Here is a 20,258-nt window from a genome sequence, read left to right on the forward strand (position 1 = left end):
TCACAGATGGATGAAATAATCCGTGACCACAGACCCAAAGAGAGGGGGAAATTATACCACAACTACCAATAATTTTTATCAACAGTATAATATTGGGGGCAAATCTAATTAATGTGTGGTTTATTGGTAACAGATTATTGAAATTAGAATGTTTGATATTTAGAACACTTTCCACTTTTATTTCTGTGATGCTCTGAATTGAACGCGATCGCCCCTGCGTTGAGAAAGTAGAACTACTAGCACTGCCAATCTGTTGCTGGTTTTCTACTTCCGCCTTCTCATCCGCAAGTGAGTGGCACCAAAAATGTCCAGTTACTCCAGAGTAATTAATCATGCCACCAGTATATTATGCAGCAACAAAGGTTCCCTGTCCTTCCAGCAATTGCACAGGAAAGTATTCCAGCGTGTTGAAATAACCGAGGACGATTTTTGGTACATTGTAAAGAAGTGTTCTCGGTTTGTTGTGGTGCGGAACCGAGAGAGAACGGACGAATGGGGAACTGACTGTGTGATTGTCGCCAAAACGTCGCTGCGACTATGCAAAAATTACACAAAACAAGATTGCAGAGATTGCCAGGAGCTTCACCTTTGCAAATATTTTGTTTATGGAAACTGTAGATTTGGGAAAGGCAGGTAAGAGAAACCTCGACCGTGGTGAGTATTTTTTTTTACAAGGTTGGGGAGTGGCTAGCTAGCAGCAGCATGGATGAGATGGCTATCACGCCCCTTTTATTCTGTATTGCTCAATTTGGACGAATAACACCTGCATCCTCTAGTCTAGTACACTAATGTGTGTAAGGTAGTGGTAGCACATTTATTATTATTATCATCAGAATGACCTATGTTTCCTTAAAGTCCTTGATTTGGAACAAGGCATATAATGATAATGAGTTTTCAGTAGCCTACACAAAAGCAAAATGATGCTTGATGTCTTTATGGTACGTTCCTGTCTGTTTACATACTCTACTCCGGTCTGTCTGTGTGTGCTGTTCTCTCTGTAGGAAGCAATGCAAGTTCTCACATGACGTGCGTTCAGAGCATAACTACACACTCCTGAGGGAGTGCACTCTGCATGAGCTGCACGAGGATGACTTGTTCCTGTTACTGCTGCAGAATGATCCCACCCTGCTGCCGGAGGTAAAACACATACGCACAGAAACAAACACACAGAGAATATACAGCACAGGCCGCTCCACTACTGACTAGAGCCCCACTACACACCTGGATGGAGCCTTACCAAGGCCTGGCGGTCTCCATTAAGAAATGAGCCCAGCTCAAATCCCTAGCATCTCTCCCTAAGCCCCTGTAGACTTTCATATACCCTTTCTCCCTTAGATTAATACAGTAGAAATGCAATGCTGTGTCTCATGCTCTCTTTGTTTATAAATTTGTCTCTCTTGATCCATGAAGTCTTGCTCCCTTAAGTAAAATGTGGGACGTCTCTGCATTACAGGTTTCTGCCCTCAGGGAGTGTAGCAGTGTTCTGGGTGCTCTTTGTCTACCAGCTCATGGGTAGAAGGCGTAGACCTCCTCAATCTTTCTCTTTTTCTCTTACTCTTTTATCTCTTACTCATTCTATCTCCCCAAAGAGGGAAGGACAGGAGTAGCTTACATCCTGGCATTCCAGGGAAGGGAATTCTGGATGAGTTTATAGGCAGGTTCAGTGAGAAGTGAATCCTGCACACTGATTGGACGATACCTCTCCGAACCAGATGCACCTGGAATCTGATTGGACAACTATATGGAGGCCTCGGAGCCACAAACAAGTTTCTCAACAGAAAAAGGAAAAAACATGTGTTCAGTTGTCCGAGAGTAATGTTGGCTCATCCAGTCTAAACAAATATCACAGTAAATTCATGAAAATGTTTAAAAGACTAAATAAAAAAACGCTACAAATACCACCACGTCCAGCCTAAAGCCCAATGTCGGAGAAGAGTGATCTGAGATGAAGACACCTTGGACCTGTGGGACTTCCTGTGTGCAACAAAAAAAAGCAACAAAAAAAAAGCTAATAAAGATTTTTATATTTTTTTTAAGAATACAAAAAAAAGGAAATATAAAAACTTACGCTGTTGATGTGGGGTTTGTCCCCGGGAAGTATTCGTTACCCAAAGAGGTAAAGTAGAACTTCTTGGTGTGAGAGGTTAGATAATTTTGACGATGGCCATGTATTCTAAAGGCAACTGCTTGGCCACTCTCTGGTTGGCTATGAGTGACTGCATTGCCACACTGATTGTCTCTGACATTGTTGCTGTGTGTTCCTGACATCAGGTGTGCTCTCACTACAACAAGGGCTCCGGGCCCCATGGAGCATGTACCTTCAGGGATGGCTGCACCAAGATGCACATGTGCATGCACTTTGTGCAGGACGACTGCATGTTCGGGTCTAAGTGCAAGAGGCAGCACGTCATCGACCAGCATGGTCTTCGCATGCTGGAGGAGAGGGGCCTCAGCGGTGACATCATCAAAGACCTGCCTTTCGTTTACCAGAACCTCCACCGCCTCAACACACCCACTACACCTTACAATGCTAAAGGTACGGAATCCCTCACCTGGAGCGTATGTGTTCTTTTGGCTTGATCTGCAGTATTTATGCAACTGAGCTGTTCTCTTGGCCTGGTCTGCAGTATGTGTATAATCCCTCTGTATATGTGTGTATCAGAGCATGTAGGTGAGCTGGTCTCCAGGCCTGTGATCAAGAAAGAGGACAGGAAGGAGATTTGTCTGCATTTCATACGCAGGAACTGTAGATTCCAGGGTGAGCTCTCTTCTACTTGTTTTTATGTATTTTTGCCTGTTCAAATCAAATTTTATTTGTCACATGTGCAGAATACAACAGCCTTACCCTGAAATGCTTACTTACTAGCCGTTAACCAACAATGCAGTTCATGAAAAGCAGTTAAAAAACATTTACTAAATAAACTAAAGTCAAAAACAAAATTAAAAGCAACACAAAATTACATAATAATAAGGAGGCTATATACAGAGGGTACCGGTACCGAGTCAATGTGCATGGGTACAGGTTAGTCGAGGTAAGTTGTACATGTACAGTACTAGTCAAAAGTTTGGACACCTATTCATTCCAGGATTTTTCTTTTCTTTTTACTATTTTCTACATTGTAGAATAATAGTGAAGACATAAAAACTATGAAATAACACATATGGAATCATGTAGTAACCAAAAAAGTGTTAAACAAATCAAAATATATTTTATATTTGAGATTGTTAAAAGTAGTCACCGTTTGCCTTGATGACAACTTTGCACACTTGGCATTCTTTCAACCGCCTTCATGAGGTAGTCAACTGGAATGCATTTCAATTAACAGGTGTACCTTGTTAATTTGTGGAATTTCTTTCTTTCCTTAATGAATTTGAGCCAATCAGATGTGTTGTGACAAGGTAGGGGTGGTATAAAGAAGATCGCCCTATTTGGTAAAACACCAAGTCCATATTATGGCAAGCACAGCTCAAATGGGGCGGCAGGGTAGCCTAGTGGTTAGAGCGTTGGACTAGTAACCGAAAGGTTGCAAGTTCAAATCCCCGAGCTGACAAGGTACAAATCTGTCGTTCTGCCCCTGAACAGGCAGTTAACCCACTGTTCCTAGGCCGTCATTGAAAATAAGAATGTGTTCTTAACTGACTTGCCTAGTTAAATTTAAAATAAGCAAAGAGAAACGACAGTCCATCATTACTTTGACATGAAGGTCAGTTAATCCAGAAAAGTCAAGAAAGTTTCTTCAAGGCAGTCACAAAAACCATCAAGCACTATGATGAAAATGGCTCTCATGAGGGCCGCCACAGGTATGCCAGCAGCATATCACTGCTGGCTTGCTTCTGAAGCTAGGCAGGGTTGGTCCTGGTCAGTCCCTGGATGGGAGACCAGATGCTGCTGGAAGTGGTGTTGGAGGCACTCTTTCCTCTGGTCTTAAAAATATCCCAATGCCCAGTGCCGTCTTTCGGATGGGACGTTAAACAGGTGTCCTGACTCTCTGAGGTCATTTAAAGATCTCATGGCACTTATCGTAAGAGTAGGGGTGTTAACCCCGGTGTCCTGGCTAAATTCCCAATCTGGCCCTCAAACCATCATGGTCACCTAATAATCCCCAGTTTACAATTGGCTCATTCATCCCCTTCCTCTCCCCTGTAACTATCCCCCAGGTCATTGCTGTAAACTTACCTGGTAAAATAACGGATAAATAAAATAGGAACACCCGGAGTTACTTCTGCTGCAGAGGATTAACGTTAACTGCACCTCACATTGCACCCCAAATAAATGCTTCACAGAGTTCAAGTAACAGACACATCTCAACATCAACTGTTCAGAGGAGACTGCGTGAATCAGTCCTTCATGGTTGAATTGCTGCAAAAAAACACTACTAAAGGACACAAATGAGAAGAAGAGACTTGCTTGGGCCAATAAACACGAGCAATGGACATTAGACCAGTGGAAAGCTGTCCTTTGGTCTGATGAGTCCAAATTTGAGATTTTTTGTTCCAACCGCAATGTCTTAGTGACACGTGGAGTAGGTGAACGGATCATCTCCGCATGTGTGGTTCCCACCGTGAAGCATGGAGTAGGAGGTGTGATGGTGTGGGGGTGCTTTGCTGGTGACACTTCAAAACTCTTGGAAAAGCATTCCTCGTGAAGCTGGTTGAGAGAATGCAAAGTGTGCAAAGCTGTCAAGAGAAAGGGTGGCTACTTTGAAGAATCTAAAATATATTTTGATTTGTTTAACACTTTGTTTGGTTACTACATGATTCCATATGTGTTATTTCATAGTTTTGATGTCTTCACTATTATTCTAATAAACACTGAGTAGCAGCAGTGTAAAAACAAAGGGTGGGGGGAGGTCAATGTAAATAGTCCAGGTGGCCATTTGATTAATTGTTCAGCAGTCTTATAACTTGGGTGTGGAAGCTGTTAAGGAGCCTTTTGGACCCAGACTTGATGCTCCGCTGTTGGTATATTTCTATGCTTTTGGTTGTTGTTCTCGCATTCTTGTTTGTGTAATGCATTTGTGTGCCCAGACCAGTGTATCCGTGTGCATTTTAACCTGCCTTATAAGTGGGAGGTGTTTGATGGGAACGAGTGGATACACCTGCATCACACTGAGGACATCGAGAGAGCCTTCTGTGATCCCCGGAACACACACAGGTCAGGGGTCACCACTGCCCACTAAATATATGTTTATATATGTTTTCCCGCCAACTTTATCATCCTTCGAACTTTTATTTACGCGAACCGACCTAGTCATGATTGAGGTAAAGTTCTGCCTATAGCTTAGTATGAAATGTAGCCGTAATGCTGAGGCGGCATTGGCGCTCACTATGCTCTTAAAGGAAAATCCCACTCAAAATACTGTCTGTATTTTTCTATTATGAAAGTTATGTAACTTGAAAATTTGATTGCTGACATGCAAAACATTTTGGGACTATGTCAACAATGGACCAATGATAGTTGCTAGGCAGCACCCTTTCTACTTTCCTCCTGGCAGTTCTAAACTTTGCGAGGCATGTCACTTCACCCATCTCTTCGCATAACCCACTACATTAACTGTTTTCTTAACCACAACTGGATGGATCTATATATCATTTCTTTGGGAATAAACATCACTGAATTGAAAGGCATTAAATTGTTGCTTACTGAAACTCCGACAGTCATCAAATTGTTATACTACATTTGAAGCATAGCCTACCCGTTATAATATTCATATGTGTAAACATACTGAATTATAATTGGATGCATTTTACCGCCGTATCATACTGTGCTATGATTGGTGAAGACCACCCAGGTGGTTAGGTCATGGCAGTTGATCATGGTTGGAGATAAGTGAACATGCAAGTTGTAGCTAGCTAATAAAGAGCTACGTTAAGAAATATCCTGTAGTACTGCATTTTATTATTTTGTACAAAGCGTGCAAAACAAGACACCCGTGTGTAGTCAACTATTTCAGCACCGTTTTGCGCGGCTTTGAGACGAGCGTGGGGACTCTTGATAAATCAATCAATGTCAGATTTTTATTTTCACTGAATCTCCATTTGGATATGGGTTAGGCTACAATTAGGCTGTGGAAACGTTAGCTAAGTTTAGGTGAGTGCTGCTCGTGATCATTTTGTTTAGTTGACTCATTCATTAGCACTGATCAAAACATTTTGCCAGTATGTGATGTAGCTTAACAAGTGGATTATTTTGCTCCTGCAGTCATTTAGTAGCCTTGTCCTACCTGACCAAAATATTGTGACTTGTCTTAATCAGTGTGATTTTCTGTAGGATATATTTGGTTAATGCTCATAAAATAAAAAATCGTCCTCCCTCATCTTAAACGGCATCGACCACCACTGACCGCCCACATGTATTCTCTCTTAAACTTGCCGGCATGTGCACAGGATATACAAAAGGCTTATCCAAGCAAGAATGTGGTACAAATTTGACGGTTTTAATTGGGTTCTAAAAAACATTTGCAGATTTTTTTTTTTTTTACAGGCAACATACCATAAAGTCTGACTGTAAAAGGAAAAATAATCCATGAACATCTCTCTCTCTCAGTCCAGGATCTCGGCCAGTAGACTTCCTAACGATGACACAGGAGTCGGACCCCGTGCGGCGCCTCTCCACGGTTTCCTCGGTGACAAAGCCGGCTCACTACATCCTGACCACTGAGTGGCTGTGGTACTACAAGGGCGACCACGAGAACTGGATTGAGTTTGGAAGACCTGTGAGTCTGGAGGGAAAATGGGCGGCATTGAGTTTTGCGGTTGTTGTTTTGTTGTTGATATGGTTGTGAGGATTCTGTGATGTTAAGTAGTGGTGCTGTTCTGGTTGAGTTCCGGTTTAAGAGAATTCGGTATTGATAAGAGCTTGGATTCAATGCCAGGCGCTCTATAGAGCAGCGCATTACTCTTGAGTTTTAATTTAGCATGAGCCCACATGCGCAGCGTTTACCGTTAATTCTATCTCCTGCGAACGTCGGGAAATTACCATTAAAAGTTGCATTGTCGGCTGTTCGGTGTGCTACTCTATAAAATGCCTTGGATTGAATCCCGGCCTAAGTATGTGGTGGTGTTGCGGTTGTCTTGCGGTCAGGACGATAAACAGCGTATGACATCCCTCTCGTCCCGGGAGCTGGAGGAAGCGTACCTGGCAGACGGATCTGCTGAGGTCACCATTATGAAAGGTCACCGCAACTACTACCTCAGTTTTCAAGGTAAAGCCCTTAGTACATCCCCAACATACACCTGCACTAAAATAGCTGAAATAAACCCGATCAATATGTTTATATCAAAACATACAGTGACCAGGACGAGGTGTCATTCATCTTTAAACTCTTTTTTTTCCTACCCTTCCTTTCTCTTCCCTACCCTCATTGCCTCTGCCCCTCTCCTCATCAACTTGTCCTCCACTTTCACACCTTCCTGCAGACATGTACCAGCGGAACCCCAAACACAACACCAAGAGGAGGGTGCGTCGCCGACCACGCTTCATCTCCATCATGGAAGTGGAGAACAAGACTGCACCGTAGAGAGAGAGAAGGGAGAGAGAGAAAATAAAGAGGAGGAATAAATGGGCAGATCTGTTCCTCTCTGAATGAATGGAGTACCTTTACTCTGGATCTGGTGAGTGGGGATAAATTGGACTGGCTGACAGTCACCCTAATACAACACGGTATGTAAGTCACTCAATACCACAGGGATGACTACCTGGTACAGCCATGAAGAGCCAGCAACAGGAAATCACAGTGTGTTGCTAATTTCAAATAATGTTACTGATGTAATATGCATTTCGTTAGCAATTACTTTCTTTTTTTTTGCTCATTGGAAAACCCGGTGCTCTCAGATGGTGTCTGTTTTTACGTTTCCTGTAATCAAGTATCAATACCTAAATTACAACTCGTCTTTTATGTACAAACTGTCTGACTGTAGACAAATGAGGAAGTATTTAAATGTTTCTGTATATTTTAACAATTTGAATATCTATCACGTTTTGAGTTCATCACAGTCTAGTATATAACTCTATTTCCCAGCATGCATCTCTATATTTATGTAAAGATGAAGATGTGATAATAAAACTATAGACTGGTCTGGCATGTTTATTTGTGGAATCATTTTTCTACATGTCTATTTTCTGTTACTCAAGACCATACTCAGACTCATTTTCATGTCTCCCCATATTTAACATAATTATTTACACAAAAGCCTTATTATGAACATCATTTGGCCCTAATATTCTAAATGAAAACCATATCGATCAGCGTTTCTTAAAGTATGGATCGCGGACCTGTTAATGGTGGGTCGCGACGTAAATGTATAATTATGTCATTAATTGAATTAATTTGGCCAAGTGCAACTGCGCTCTCTTATCCACAGTCTGCTCAGTTTGGGGAGAGGTTGTAGAGGGAGATGCCCATGTGCTTCGCGGTTTAACGGATCTTTTTTCTGCAGTTTTCTTGAAGATCACTCCGCGACCCACACCCTGCAGCGCTGTAGTTCAAACCACTGACTTGTTATTCACACTCGCCATCACTCACCGCTGTCATGAAATGGATTCCAGCTAGCCACCAGTTCTGACTGAGCTCAATTGTCATGAAACGCAAATACAGTGATGACTATTTGTCTCTTTCATACAAACTTTGAGAAATAAAGAGGAGCACCCACAATGTGTTTTGTGTGGGGAAGTACTTAGTAATGAGGCTCTCGAAACGAACTAATTATTAAAACGACACGTCCTGACCAAACATCTAGGCACAACATGACAGTAAACCCAAGGAGTTATTTCAGAACAGGGCAGAATGCTTCAGGAAACCGTGCTTCGAAAGTGGAAAAGTCAACTAGAAAGGCTTTGTCATTTTATAACTGGTGATGAAAAGCAGAAATAAGGGAGCACTATCTCTCATAGCAGTAGATATGAGTTTCTCTTTCAAAAAATCCCGTCCCTTGTAACGTTACACAGCTAATAGCTAACGTTAGCCAAAGCAAACTAACTAGCTACTGAAAGTACAACCCTAAAAAACAGTACAGATGAAGATGAAAAATTATCAGGCCTACTGTACAATCTACTGTATTGTTGAAAACAAGTCTAGGTTGTAACTGTTGCTCTTACAAGTAATCATTTTTATTCTGAACTGGAATAAACTGAGGCAAGATGCTTTTTGAGACGAACAATCTGGGTTGGGTTGCTCATCTGCAGCAAGAAGCGGTCTCCTGCCCGACTGAGTAAGCAGTAGATGTTCTGATCCAGTTTGGCCCCACATAACTATGCAAGTCAGGCTTCTCAAGTACAGAAACAGTGTCAATGTTGAGCATGACCTCAGTGTTGCACTGTCAAAAACTGAGCCCAGAATAGAGATGCTTGTTGAAAACTTCAGCCAGCCACACACCTCTCATTACCACTGTGTGTGTTTTCTGGTCTAAATCTGTGTTAGGTGATAAATCAGTTTATTCCAGTTCAGAATGTATTTTAAGAACTAGAGTTCCAACCTAGACTTTCTATCAACAATAATTTATACAGTAAGATGTACAGCAGGACATACTTTTTAAAATATGTACTGCTACTTAGGGTTGCACGATCAAAAAGCCTGTGTGTATGTTCTGTTATACATCTGTGTGATGTGATCAATCCGTTTATTCCCGTTCAGAATGAAATCATTTATTGTACTTTAACAGCAACAGTTCCAACCTAGACAGGTATGTAAGAGTGTTTTTAATGGGGAAAAAGAAACATTAAAATATATGTATGGGTATTTCATTGTTATTTGTTTTTGTCTATATTGCATTTTTGAGCCATAATCGCAATTACATTTTCCGATATTTACGTATAGTTGCATATTTTCCTAAGCTTGGGTCCCAGGAAAACACAGAATATAAAAAAAACCCTGATATAAATCCATGATTCACAAGGGCCTATGCCTTGCATCAATAAGGACAAGTTAACCGGTATTTTGAGTGGCATTCTCCCAGCCAATGACCAGGTATGTTGGCACATGCATTGAGGAACGCCAGGGGTGTTGCAGGGAAGACTGCTGCAAAATCATCCAAGCGATGCGCGTCTCCCAAGAATAAACCCAATTATGGCGTGCTCATGATTTGTGTGTAGAATCGAATGTCATGTTTGGGTATTATGGACTGTGAATTACAGGCGCAAAGACAAATTCCTATTTGATGCGGACAGTATGATACTCAGACGTGTCTAGAATCTCAGGTTCTCCAGTGATGGGCGCTCGAGTGTGTGACGTTTCACCGGGAGACGATCACAATGTATGAACACGGCGCGGTTTACGTTCAAGTCGTCGGCCGCGAACAGATTCAATAATTACTGGCGACATTGGGAGTTATTTTTCTAACGGAACAAAATGGTTTTTAGGTTCTGCATTTTGCAACATAGTAAATTTGTTCGTTCTCTCTCCTTGCCGGTGAGCGCGCGGCCGCATGGGCCTGGGAGATGCGTGACGCGCCTGTACCGCGTCTCCTGGATGGCAGGTAGGCTCCAACACATCTCTGTGAAAAAAATAGGCTATGGAAAGAAAGAAATGCGGCGACTGCTATAAGCTAACTGTTTGTGTGTTTGAGAGATTTCGATTAGGCTTTTTCCTTTTCTTTCAGTTACACGTAGGTTAGTTTAATATTGTCGGCCGATTGTCAGCATTCAGTCTTAAAAAGGCTTCAGAATTTGAGCTATTAACAGCTCGCGCTTGCCGCCCTTTTTATCACTAAAATGTATCAATTTGTCTATTTCTGCGAAAGTGTAGGCATTTTGACACCAAACGAGGTGTCATAATGATAAAGATGGGATAATAAGCTGGGAATTGTGTCATGACCGACGGTATTATAGGTTAATTAGGATACAGCAACTAAATCCGTTGTCGCCTATCGTTTCATGGGCTATTTTAAATTGGCTTAATAAAAAATAAAAATAAATTAACCGTACCATGGCTGTGAGATTTGTTGGCAAACGTGGCCTAGTATAAGCTCCCCAATAATGGGGTCAGCCAGCCAGCCAGCTATCAAATGTGACAGGACACTGGTAAGGCAGCCCGTCTACTGCTTTAATAGCCTAGTTAAAAATAGGCTTAACCCATTAAATGTTTCTATACGATGAAGATATTTTTTATTACAAGGCCTTAATCTAAATAGATTTGTATTTTTAGATATTTGCATATAGGGCCTCCTGGTCGCCAGAAAGCATGCAATGATGATGCTATAGAGGAGAGATGGCATCGCACGTGTGTGATGTGACTACTCCCGTGCCATGGAAAGTCTGATCCTGATGAGCACGGGTTCGAGGATGTGCCACGGAGCCTCTCAGGGCCTCCGCACCTATTGCGCGCATCTGCTGGTAGCTTCCTTGCTGGTGTCCATGACGATGTCAAGCTCACCTGTTGCAGGTAACCGGAATTTAATTTTCTTACCCTCATAGGCATTGATGGCTGGTGGCTTTGACTCTGAATGATAATAATTACTGTTCCACACCTGGTTTCATCAAGGTACACTGAGAGATGTGGCCAGTATTTGACTTGTCCTTGACTTTTGGAGCTGTCCTTGGTGCTGAATGCACCAACTTCCATATTCACCCCCATCTCCTCGCCTCGTGTCTTTCCATCCTTTTAGCTCTGTCTGTCCATTCATCCTCCTCCATCTCTCAGTAGCTCGGTTATGTCGTCAGGGACAGCTGGACAGTGGATGACTACACACACAGTCACCCCTCAGTCAGTCCCACTCACTGGCCTTGAGGCATCACACACACATACGGCGCATACAAGCACCCACTCAAAGTCAAATATATCCTGACTTAAAATAAAGAAATCTGTGGGCGGCTGCGTGACAGGGGCAGACGGACTACTTCCTGGTGATGAAGGATGTTTAGCACTGCTGATTGGATCATTGTCATCAAAGCCATGTGGATCGACCGAAGGGTGCTGCATGCTATTCTTAGAAACGCAAGTCTTTACTCTCATCTATCTTCATTCCTGCAGTCTCGCTCTTTCTTTCTCTTCCCTCTGCATTACTCTTCCCCTCTCTAATTCTATTTCTTTGTATTTTTTCTTCTCCCTTGCTCTCTCCATCACTATCTCCCTGTCTGAATCAATGTGTGTGTGTGTGTGTGTGCGTGCATGTGCGCGTGATTTGATCCTGCTGTTGGCTGGGATGCCTCTGAGCTGTGTGCTGTGTCTGCAGCATACCAATGAGCTCGCCGCCACACAGCACGTGACACTGCCGCAAAGCACGGCAGCGCCTAGTCAAGGCTAGGAGAAGGAGGAGGCAGGGTGCTTGCTGTAATGTAACTTACTGTACTGCCGTGTGTGTGTGTGTGAGTGAGAGGGGATGGATGAGGAGCAGGGAGAGCAAGGAGATTGTTAATTTATTCTGTTTTAGTTAAGGTAACAATCTTAGAGTGACCTGGTTATTGTTATCATACATCTGCATTATAGCGCTTTGTGTTACAGTATATTGTACTTAAAATTATGATAAATGAACTGGGTGTTTCTCTATGCCTTTGTGCGTGTACGACTCTTCATTGTCATGTTGAGTGAGGATTGTGTGTGCAGGGCCGACCCTACAAATAAGCAACAGTCGGGGTCTCAATTTACTGTTGAGAGTTAGAATAATAATACACAAGGTGCCATTTTGAAATTTGGTAGTGCATCAGCAGTTTTCCTCTTATGTCAGTCACTCAGTTAGCCCATGTCAGCTAACATTTTATAAATTGCTAGGTAAGTTAGTTAGCCAGCTGTCTAAACATTGTAGTAGTCATGGACAAATTACCGACCGAAATGCAGGGCATGTGCCCAGGGGCCCTGACCTCCAGGGGGCCCCCCATTAATTTTGTTAGTCACTCACCCAGAAATTGTGTTAATATATCATAAGTGATGGCAGAATGTGTAGAATTGCTGGAAATTGGCTTTAAAACAGAATACAAATTAATTAACTTTTTATTAAAATGTGTATAAATTGCAGGAAACTTGGTTTAAAACTGCACAGTTTCTCCCTACCCCATGACAAAATGTGTAAAATTGCAGAAAGATGTATTTAAAACTGTAGAACTGTCTCTACTCATGTCAAAAGGGGCAGAGATAGGCAGACGCATGTTTTGCCCATGAGATGGTCACACAACCAAATCTCGCTTAGGGGCCCCTAAAAGTCTAAAATCGTCTCTCTCTCTCTGTGTGTGTGTGTGTGAGATCAGTGCTGGGCTCTATCCTCTGCTCGTTGTATTCTCTAGATGGAGCTCAGCTTTAACTAGGTCTCTCAGCCACCAGCAGGGATTCTACTCAGCCTGCTGTGTTCATACATTAATTTTAACCACGCACACATGTACACGGCCCTGCGAAAGACTAGTGTCCTTTCCAGGGGGCGTACTTGTACATCAAGCTGCCTCACACTACAGAAACAGGAGAGGCTCCTGCACTATGGGCCATTATGGACATGTGTTGTGACTGTAGTTTATCTCTCCACAGGCGGTGTAGACTCCAACGGAACGACAGCAGCACGGTCATCATCGTCACCCTCTTCCAGATGGCCAGTTGCCAGTCCACCCAAAGACACTGGTCACCCTGGTAACACTGACGCTGCCTCAGTGGATGATGAAGCTCAGGGCATACACCTCCTCCTGAGACCCCCGGACCTGCTGTCCCCCAGTCAGCCCCCTCCTCTTTCCCCCCACAGCCAGCCCACCCTCACCCCTCCTCCGCCCTGGGAGCACGCCCCCTCCCTAGAGGAGGCCTGGGGCTCCGGAGACTACCTGGAGACGCTCTCCTTCATGGACCCAGAGGGGGAGGAACTGGCCCTGGCCACAACCTTACCCAGCCACACCTATGACCCTGACGACGGGACCTCCTACGACACCTCCTTCCCCTCTCGCCCAACACTCCCCCTGTCTTCCAGCCTCCTCCGACCCTCTACGTCCCTCACCTCCCCCCTCCAGGAGGGCCTCCCCTTCACCCACCCTGCTGAACCTGAGGGATACCCTCCCTGGGATGAAGAAGACTACGACCTGGGGGACATGTTTCCTCTGGAGCCCACGGAGCTGCTGCTGCCGGATATGAACAGTATGGAGTACTACACCAATCTGCTGGCCAGAGAGAGAGATGAGGAGAGGAACAGGGAGAGGGAACGGGAGAGAGAGAGGGAAAGGGAGCAAGAGCGAGAGAGAGAGAGGGAAAGGGAGCGAAAACGGGAGAGAGAGAGGGAAAAGGAGCAAGAACAGGAGAGAGAGAGGGAAAAGGAGCAAGAACGGGAGAGAGAGAGGGAAAAGGAGCAAGAACGGGAGAGAGAGAGGGAAAAGGAGCGAGAACAGGAGAGAGAGAGGGAAAAGGAGCAAGAACAGGAGAGAGAGAGGGATAGGGGGAGGGATAAAGATTGGGAAAGAGACAGAGATGGAGAAATTGTCATCCCACCCCCAAAGACCACTCCCAAACTCGGCATCGCACCCACCGCTACCACAAAAACACACACCCACACACACACTCATGCCCCGTCCCCCTCCCCTAGCACAGGGCCCCCTCCAGCCCGGGATCACAAGCACACCCTTGTCCCCTCAGCGGGTCCCACCCCTCCCCTGACCCTCTCACCCACTCCCTGGGATGGTCAGGGTACCCTCACACCTGGAGTTAGACCCACCTCCAGAGTACCCCCCTCAGCCTCCTGTTCCGCGGCCCAGAGTCCCCCCATCTACTCCTGGCAGACACCCTCCACTGCCCCCCTCGAACACCACCAGCCTGGCTCGCCCCCCCATGCTGCGACCTCCAGGGAGGGACCCCATAAAACCACCACCACCCGTGACCTATGTCCCCGGCAACCGACCGACGACCACTACCAAGGCAACCACTGTTACCACGACAACCACTGGCACCCTGGTGAGCGTCACCTGGACTCCCCCAGTCCAGGCCCCTCCAGGACGCCAGTACCTGTGTAACGTCACCAAGCCTGACATGTACCTGGTCAGAGTGGGTAAGACAACACCAGTAGAACTCGTAGTAGACTAGAGATGGAGGCACATATGAGAGGCAATAGTATTTCAATATTGTAGATGGGGATGCACTGTGCTCTACTGTTCTGGCCCGTCAATGTGTTGTGCTGGGATCTCATGGTCACCTGTTTAAACGGAGCACATCCCTTGGTTAGCCTATAGCTTAGGAGTGTGTTTTCAGGGAATGCGTTGGCAATGGTTGAATGCAGGTTGTTTGAGGTTAACCCTGTCTCTTCCTAGTCCTGCCTAAGTCTGCCTCCACTGTGGGCTTTGGCCAGGTCAGGGACATCTTGAAGAGGGAGTTCAACTGCTCAGTGGAGCTACAGGTAGGTCTACTATCAATACTCACAGGGGAAGCTTTGGGGAAAGAGCATGTTTGTAGCCATGAGATGCATTGCAGGAATGTGCAAATTTGCCCTTCACAAATGTCTTGAAAGCCAATCATGCCTGCCATCCCTATCCCCCTCTCCTCCTCTCTCTCCCTCTGCTCTCTTCTCCCTCCCAATCCTCTCTCTCTCCCTCTGCTCTCTTTTCCCTCCCAACCCCCCCCTCTCTCTCCCTCCGCCAGGTCCTGAGAACTCCGTCTAGCTTTGCGTTCCGTGCTGTGGCGGGACCTCTGATCTTCACCGCCATGTCTGTCATCAACGCTCTGCGCCAGTCAACACCAGGCTCCTCCTCGTTACCCACTGTCTCACCCCTCTACAGCATACCTGATCACAAGTACCAGATACACTCTGGTAGGAATCGCTCTCTCTCGCTCTCTCTTCTCTCTCTCTATCTCTTTTCGTCTCTCTGTCTCTCTCTCTCTTCTTGTCTCTGGTCTCTGTATGTCTCTCTCTGTCTGTTATCTCTCTCTGTCTTGTTCTGTCTGTCTCTCTTTCTCTGTTCTTCTTCTTCTCTTGTCTCTGTTCTCTGGTTCTCTTGTCTATCTCTCTCTATGTTCTCATGTCTCTGTTCTCTTTGCTTATGTCTCCTTTCTCTCTCTGTATCTCTGTTTCTCTGACTGTCTTTCTCTCTTCTCTGTCTCTTGTTCTCTCTCTTTTCTCTCTCTTGTTCTCTCTCTCTCTCTTTGTCTTCTTGTCTCTTCTCTGTCTCTCTCTGTCTATCTCTCTGTCTCTCTCTGTCTCTCTTCTGTCTCTATCTCTCTCTCTGTGTCTATGTCTCTCTTTGTTCTCTCTCTGTCTCTCTCTCTCTGTCTCTCTCTCTCTCTGTCGTCTTCTCCATTCTAGTTCTCTCTTGTCTCTCTCTCTCTCTGTCTCTCTCTATCTCTCTCTTGTCTTCTCTCTGTCTCTGTCTATTGTCTCTATCTCTCTCTGTATCTCTCTCCTCTCTTCTCTGTCTCTCTCCTCTCTCTGTCTCTCTCTCCATCTCTCTGTCTCTCTGTCTATCTCTGTCTCTGTCTCTCTCTATCTCTCTGTCTCTCTCTCTCTCGTTCTGTTCTATGTCCTCTGTCTCTCTGTTCTCTCTCTGTCTCTCTCTCTGTTCTACTCTCTGTCTCTCTCTGTCTCTCTCTCTGTCTCTCTCTGTTCTCTCTCTGTCTCTCTCTCTCTGTCTCTCTCTCTCTGTCTCTCTCTCTGTCTCTGTCTCTGTCTCTCTCTCTCTCTCTCTCTCTCTCTCTCTCTCTCTCTCTCTCTCTCTCTCTTCTCGTCTCTGTCCTCTCTCTCCTCTCTCTCTGGTCTCTCTCTGCTCTCTCTGTCTCTCTCTCTGTCTCTCTCCTCTTGTCTCTGTCTCTCTCTGTCTCTCTGTCTCTCTCTCTCTCTGTCTCTCTCTCTTCTCTCTGTCTCTCTCTCTCTCTCTCTCTCTCTGTCTCTCCTCTCTGTCTCTCTCCTCTCTCTGTCTCCTCTCTCTGTCTCTCTCTCTCTGTCTCTCTCTGTCTCTCTCTGGTCTCTCTCTGTCTCTCTCTCTGACTGTCTCTCTCTCTCTGTCGTACTCTCTCTCTCTCATCTTGTCTCTCTCCTCTGTCTCTCTCTCTCTCTGGTCCTTCTCCTCTCTCTCTCTCTCTCTGTGCAGTTTGTAATGTTTTTTTTCTTTTTGAACAACTCTTTTTACTGATTGTCTAGATTGGTTTTTTCTGAGTGACTCTTTCGTTTTAGTCGTTCATTGACTTGCTGGTCGCAATGAAGTCCTTATAGCAGGATTAATACACGCTCCTCCTGCTCAGAGGTTCCAGAGACGTGGTAAGACCAATAACTGTCATTTATGCGCACATGGGAATAGATCATATGTTGCAGGCAGCATAGAGAAGCAAAATACACGTTTGGAACTGATAATTGATGCCTAGCAATCTACAAATGTACATTGTTTAAATCAAACTTTTACAAGTCTGTCACAAATGGAAGCTCCAATTAGCCCCCTATGGTGAACTGCGAAATAGAGGCTTGTAGAATCATGACTTTTCAGTTCATTGTTGGCCGGTAGGGGGTCCTGCGTGCTCTGGGCATTAATGACTGAAATGAACTAAATGAGTCGAAAGATTTGTTCTTTTGACTTGAACGAGTCGAAAAGTTCTGAGCCGAACTTCCCATCACTAGTGTGTGTGTGTGTGTGTGTGTGTGTGTGTGTGTGCGCGCGCATTTTAGTGCTGCATTAGACTGTGTGTGTGTGTACTGTCAGTGTGATAATCTATAATGTGTGTGTTTTTCAGTGCTGCAGTTCGTGCCCAGTCATGTGGATGTGCGTGTGTGTAACTTCAGTGAGCGAGTAGAGAGAGGATTGCTGATGGCCTACACAGAGACACGCCGACGTGCACATGAATTTGGCAATGTTACTGTACAGGTGAGAGTCGTAGCCGTGAAAGTGTGTGCATTAGCCATTCACTTGGGCAGGTTCAGCGGAGCTGAGGAAAGGGATTCAGATCAATGAAAAAGTGAGTCAATTTGTAACGTGTGTGTTTGTGTGTGTGTGTGTGTTTACCTCCAGCTTCTGAACATCACCATGGGTCAGGCCAAGCCACAGGGTGACCAGAAGGTTCCTGTGGACATCATGTTTGCGTTGCGTGATGGACGGGGCTACCTGTTAGGGTCAGAGGTCAGCGGTCACCTGAGACACCTAAGCACGGTGGAGTTCAGCTTCTACCTGGGCTTCCCCGCGCTGCAGATCGCTGAACGTAAGTCACACACACACATCTCATCTACCCCTCACTGACACCCCACACACACCCCCCATCTATACACCAGTTACTATCCCACACACACACAGATAACAGCACACACAGACACATGTGCACACACACACACACACACTTATAGACTCTCACACCTGGGTGCCGTTTGTAGCATCCTGACCATATGCATATATTGTACTCCTACACACACGCATTCTAAATGAGTTACTCGCCCCACAGACAACAGTGACTAACCTGATCTTCCCTATCCTGTGTTTATCTCCCCAGCCTTCCACTACCCCGAACTGAACGTTTCTCACCATCTACGCTCCTCCTGGGTCCGCACAGGTATGAATTTCAGCTTCGGGACTTTCAGCCTTAAGCTCAATATTGAGAGAGCGACCGTGCTAGAGCAGCACGCGTGTGTTTATGTGTTGCAGTCATGACGGCCGTTTTTGAGAAGTGCATTAGTGTTGCTGGTGTGTGTTGCAGTGTTACTGGGTGTCCAGGAGCAGACGGTAACTGAGCGGAGCTTCAAGGCTTGTCTGGAGCGCCGTCTGGCCCTGCTGCTGGAGGAGGGGCTGGGGGAGGGGCTGGGGGACGGGAGTCAACGGCGCCGCTGGAAGAGATCCACGGCCGTGGGTAACAACAGCTTACAGGTAAACGGCACACTTATACACTCTCGCACCCACTATGGGTGCTGTTTGTAGCATTCTTACCCCATGCACATGCTGTACTCGCACACACACACACACACACACACTTACTCCATGCTGTTATCTCCAGGTGGTGCGTGTGTCGAGACTGGCAGGTTCAGGGCGTTCTCTGGAAGTGGTGTATTTTGTGGAGGGACCAGGGGGGGAGAGAGTTCCTGCTGATGCCACCGCTGCCACCCTCAACCGCCTGGAGCTGCAACGGGCTGCCATCGTACTGGGGCACCGCGTCCAGAGACCCCTTGCCCAGCGTGAGTCTATGCATGCGGCCGCGCAAGTGTGTTCGCGCACCAGCGCGTGGCCGCATGCACACTTGTGTATGTGTGTATTTCAATAAGTGGTACTTATGTTATTCAGTGATTCGCAACGTAAGCCCATGTAGGTTGGCTGCACTCATTTCCTAATGTACAGTAGCATATTGCTTAGATAAAAGTGTAAGCTGATTGTATATGTACATAATGTATTTGTCTTCTGTAGCTGTGGAGACGCTGACAGTGCCCCCGTCTGAGACTCCGAGCAGCAGTGTCTGGCTGATTGTGGGGGTGGTGGTGCCTGTCCTGCTGGCTATCTTCATCATCATCATCCTCTACTGGAAACTGTGCGGCTCGGAGAAGCTGGAGTTCCAGCCTGACGCCATCAACACCATCCAGCAGAGACAAAAGGTCAGGGGCAGGGGTGAAGGGTTAGAGGGTCGACCTCCATGGGTGACTGTGGATTTGTGATCTGACTGGAATTGCATTAAAATGAGAATGCCATAAGGCTGTAGTCATGCATACTTACATGTCTTGATGTGCTTGTTCCACCCTTACCTCTTCCCTCCCCATCTCTTACTCTCATTCTCCCCTCTTTCTCTCTCTTTCTCCCCTCTCTCTCTTTCTTTCTATATCTTCCCCTCTCTTCCCCCCTCTCTCCAGCTGCAGGCTCCCAGTGTGAAAGGGTTTGACTTTGCCAAGCTCCACCTGGGGCAGCATAGTAAGGATGACATCATGGTGATCCAGGAGCCTGGTGCCCTCCCTATGCCCATCAAAGAGGCCACCCCCTCTGAGGGAGGGGATGTCAACACTCCCAAATCCAAGGGCTCCTCCACCAAGGCTGCCCGCGCTAACCGCCGTAGGGGGAGGTTGGTAACACATCCACAAGCAGGGATACATCCACACTAATCCACAAACCCACATTAACCTTTTTCTCTGATTGGCCAGACTGTCCCCGTCAGACGGTGACTCGTTAGGTAGCGACCAATCGAGTGGCAGAGAGTCTGCAGAGGAGACCACCAGACATGTGGCCACGCCCCACGAGGGGAAACAGCACCGAAACAAAACGCCCAAGAATGGCAAGAGACACGCCCCTTTCTCTTTACCTAAAGCCTTATTCATAACATTCTGATAGAAATGTACCATGATGGAACAAACTTGATTCTTTGTCATGTAGATTAGAATGAGGAATCCGGTCATCTCTACATGTATACTGTTCTATCTACAACGGC

The 20,258-nt window shown here is 45.7% G+C and overlaps 2 protein-coding genes across 3 annotated transcripts; both read left to right on the forward strand.

Moving 5' to 3' along the window:
* Positions 1-9: 9 nt before the first annotated feature.
* On the forward strand, positions 10-8,081 carry LOC109896794 (protein mono-ADP-ribosyltransferase PARP12-like). Its single transcript, XM_020491151.2, has 8 exons — positions 10-633; positions 1,002-1,137; positions 2,272-2,536; positions 2,663-2,758; positions 5,029-5,155; positions 6,548-6,716; positions 7,085-7,205; positions 7,420-8,081. Exons 1-8 carry the CDS (start codon positions 305-307, stop codon positions 7,518-7,520), a joined length of 1,344 nt encoding a protein of 447 aa, XP_020346740.1. The 5' UTR covers positions 10-304; the 3' UTR covers positions 7,521-8,081.
* Positions 8,082-9,971: 1,890 nt separating this feature from the next.
* Positions 9,972-20,189, forward strand: LOC109896795 (UPF0606 protein KIAA1549). Of its 2 annotated transcripts, none has more exons than XM_020491153.2 (13): positions 9,972-10,473; positions 11,142-11,378; positions 13,449-14,940; positions 15,200-15,285; positions 15,528-15,696; positions 17,604-17,734; positions 17,879-18,065; positions 18,351-18,410; positions 18,555-18,721; positions 18,849-19,026; positions 19,253-19,437; positions 19,690-19,895; positions 19,975-20,189. In XM_020491153.2, exons 3-13 carry the CDS (start codon positions 14,574-14,576, stop codon positions 20,156-20,158), a joined length of 1,920 nt encoding a protein of 639 aa, XP_020346742.2. In that variant the 5' UTR covers positions 9,972-10,473; positions 11,142-11,378; positions 13,449-14,573; the 3' UTR covers positions 20,159-20,189. The 2 variants fall into 2 exon arrangements, with proteins under 2 accessions (XP_020346742.2, XP_031687814.1); XM_031831954.1 differs by having other exon boundaries at positions 19,696-19,895.
* Positions 20,190-20,258: the final 69 nt, after the last annotated feature.

Source organism: Oncorhynchus kisutch, linkage group LG9 (assembly GCF_002021735.2).
Source record: "Oncorhynchus kisutch isolate 150728-3 linkage group LG9, Okis_V2, whole genome shotgun sequence".
Lineage (NCBI taxonomy): Eukaryota > Metazoa > Chordata > Actinopteri > Salmoniformes > Salmonidae > Oncorhynchus > Oncorhynchus kisutch.

What these genes read in the sequence shown, in the direction of transcription:
- LOC109896794 (XM_020491151.2), top strand. Translation starts at nt 305, where the DNA reads ATGTCCAGTTACTCCAGAGTAATTAATCATGCCACCAGTATATTATGC. An exon ending in TGTAGATTTGGGAAAGGCAG is followed by an intron (nt 634 to 1,001) that starts GTAAGAGAAACC and finishes TTCTCTCTGTAG; the next exon opens with GAAGCAATGCAAGTTCTCAC. An exon ending in ATCCCACCCTGCTGCCGGAG is followed by an intron (nt 1,138 to 2,271) that starts GTAAAACACATA and finishes TCCTGACATCAG; the next exon opens with GTGTGCTCTCACTACAACAA.
- LOC109896795 (XM_020491153.2), top strand. Translation starts at nt 14,574, where the DNA reads ATGGTCAGGGTACCCTCACACCTGGAGTTAGACCCACCTCCAGAGTAC. An exon ending in TGGGTAACAACAGCTTACAG is followed by an intron (nt 18,722 to 18,848) that starts GTAAACGGCACA and finishes TGTTATCTCCAG; the next exon opens with GTGGTGCGTGTGTCGAGACT. An exon ending in CCATCCAGCAGAGACAAAAG is followed by an intron (nt 19,438 to 19,689) that starts GTCAGGGGCAGG and finishes CCCTCTCTCCAG; the next exon opens with CTGCAGGCTCCCAGTGTGAA.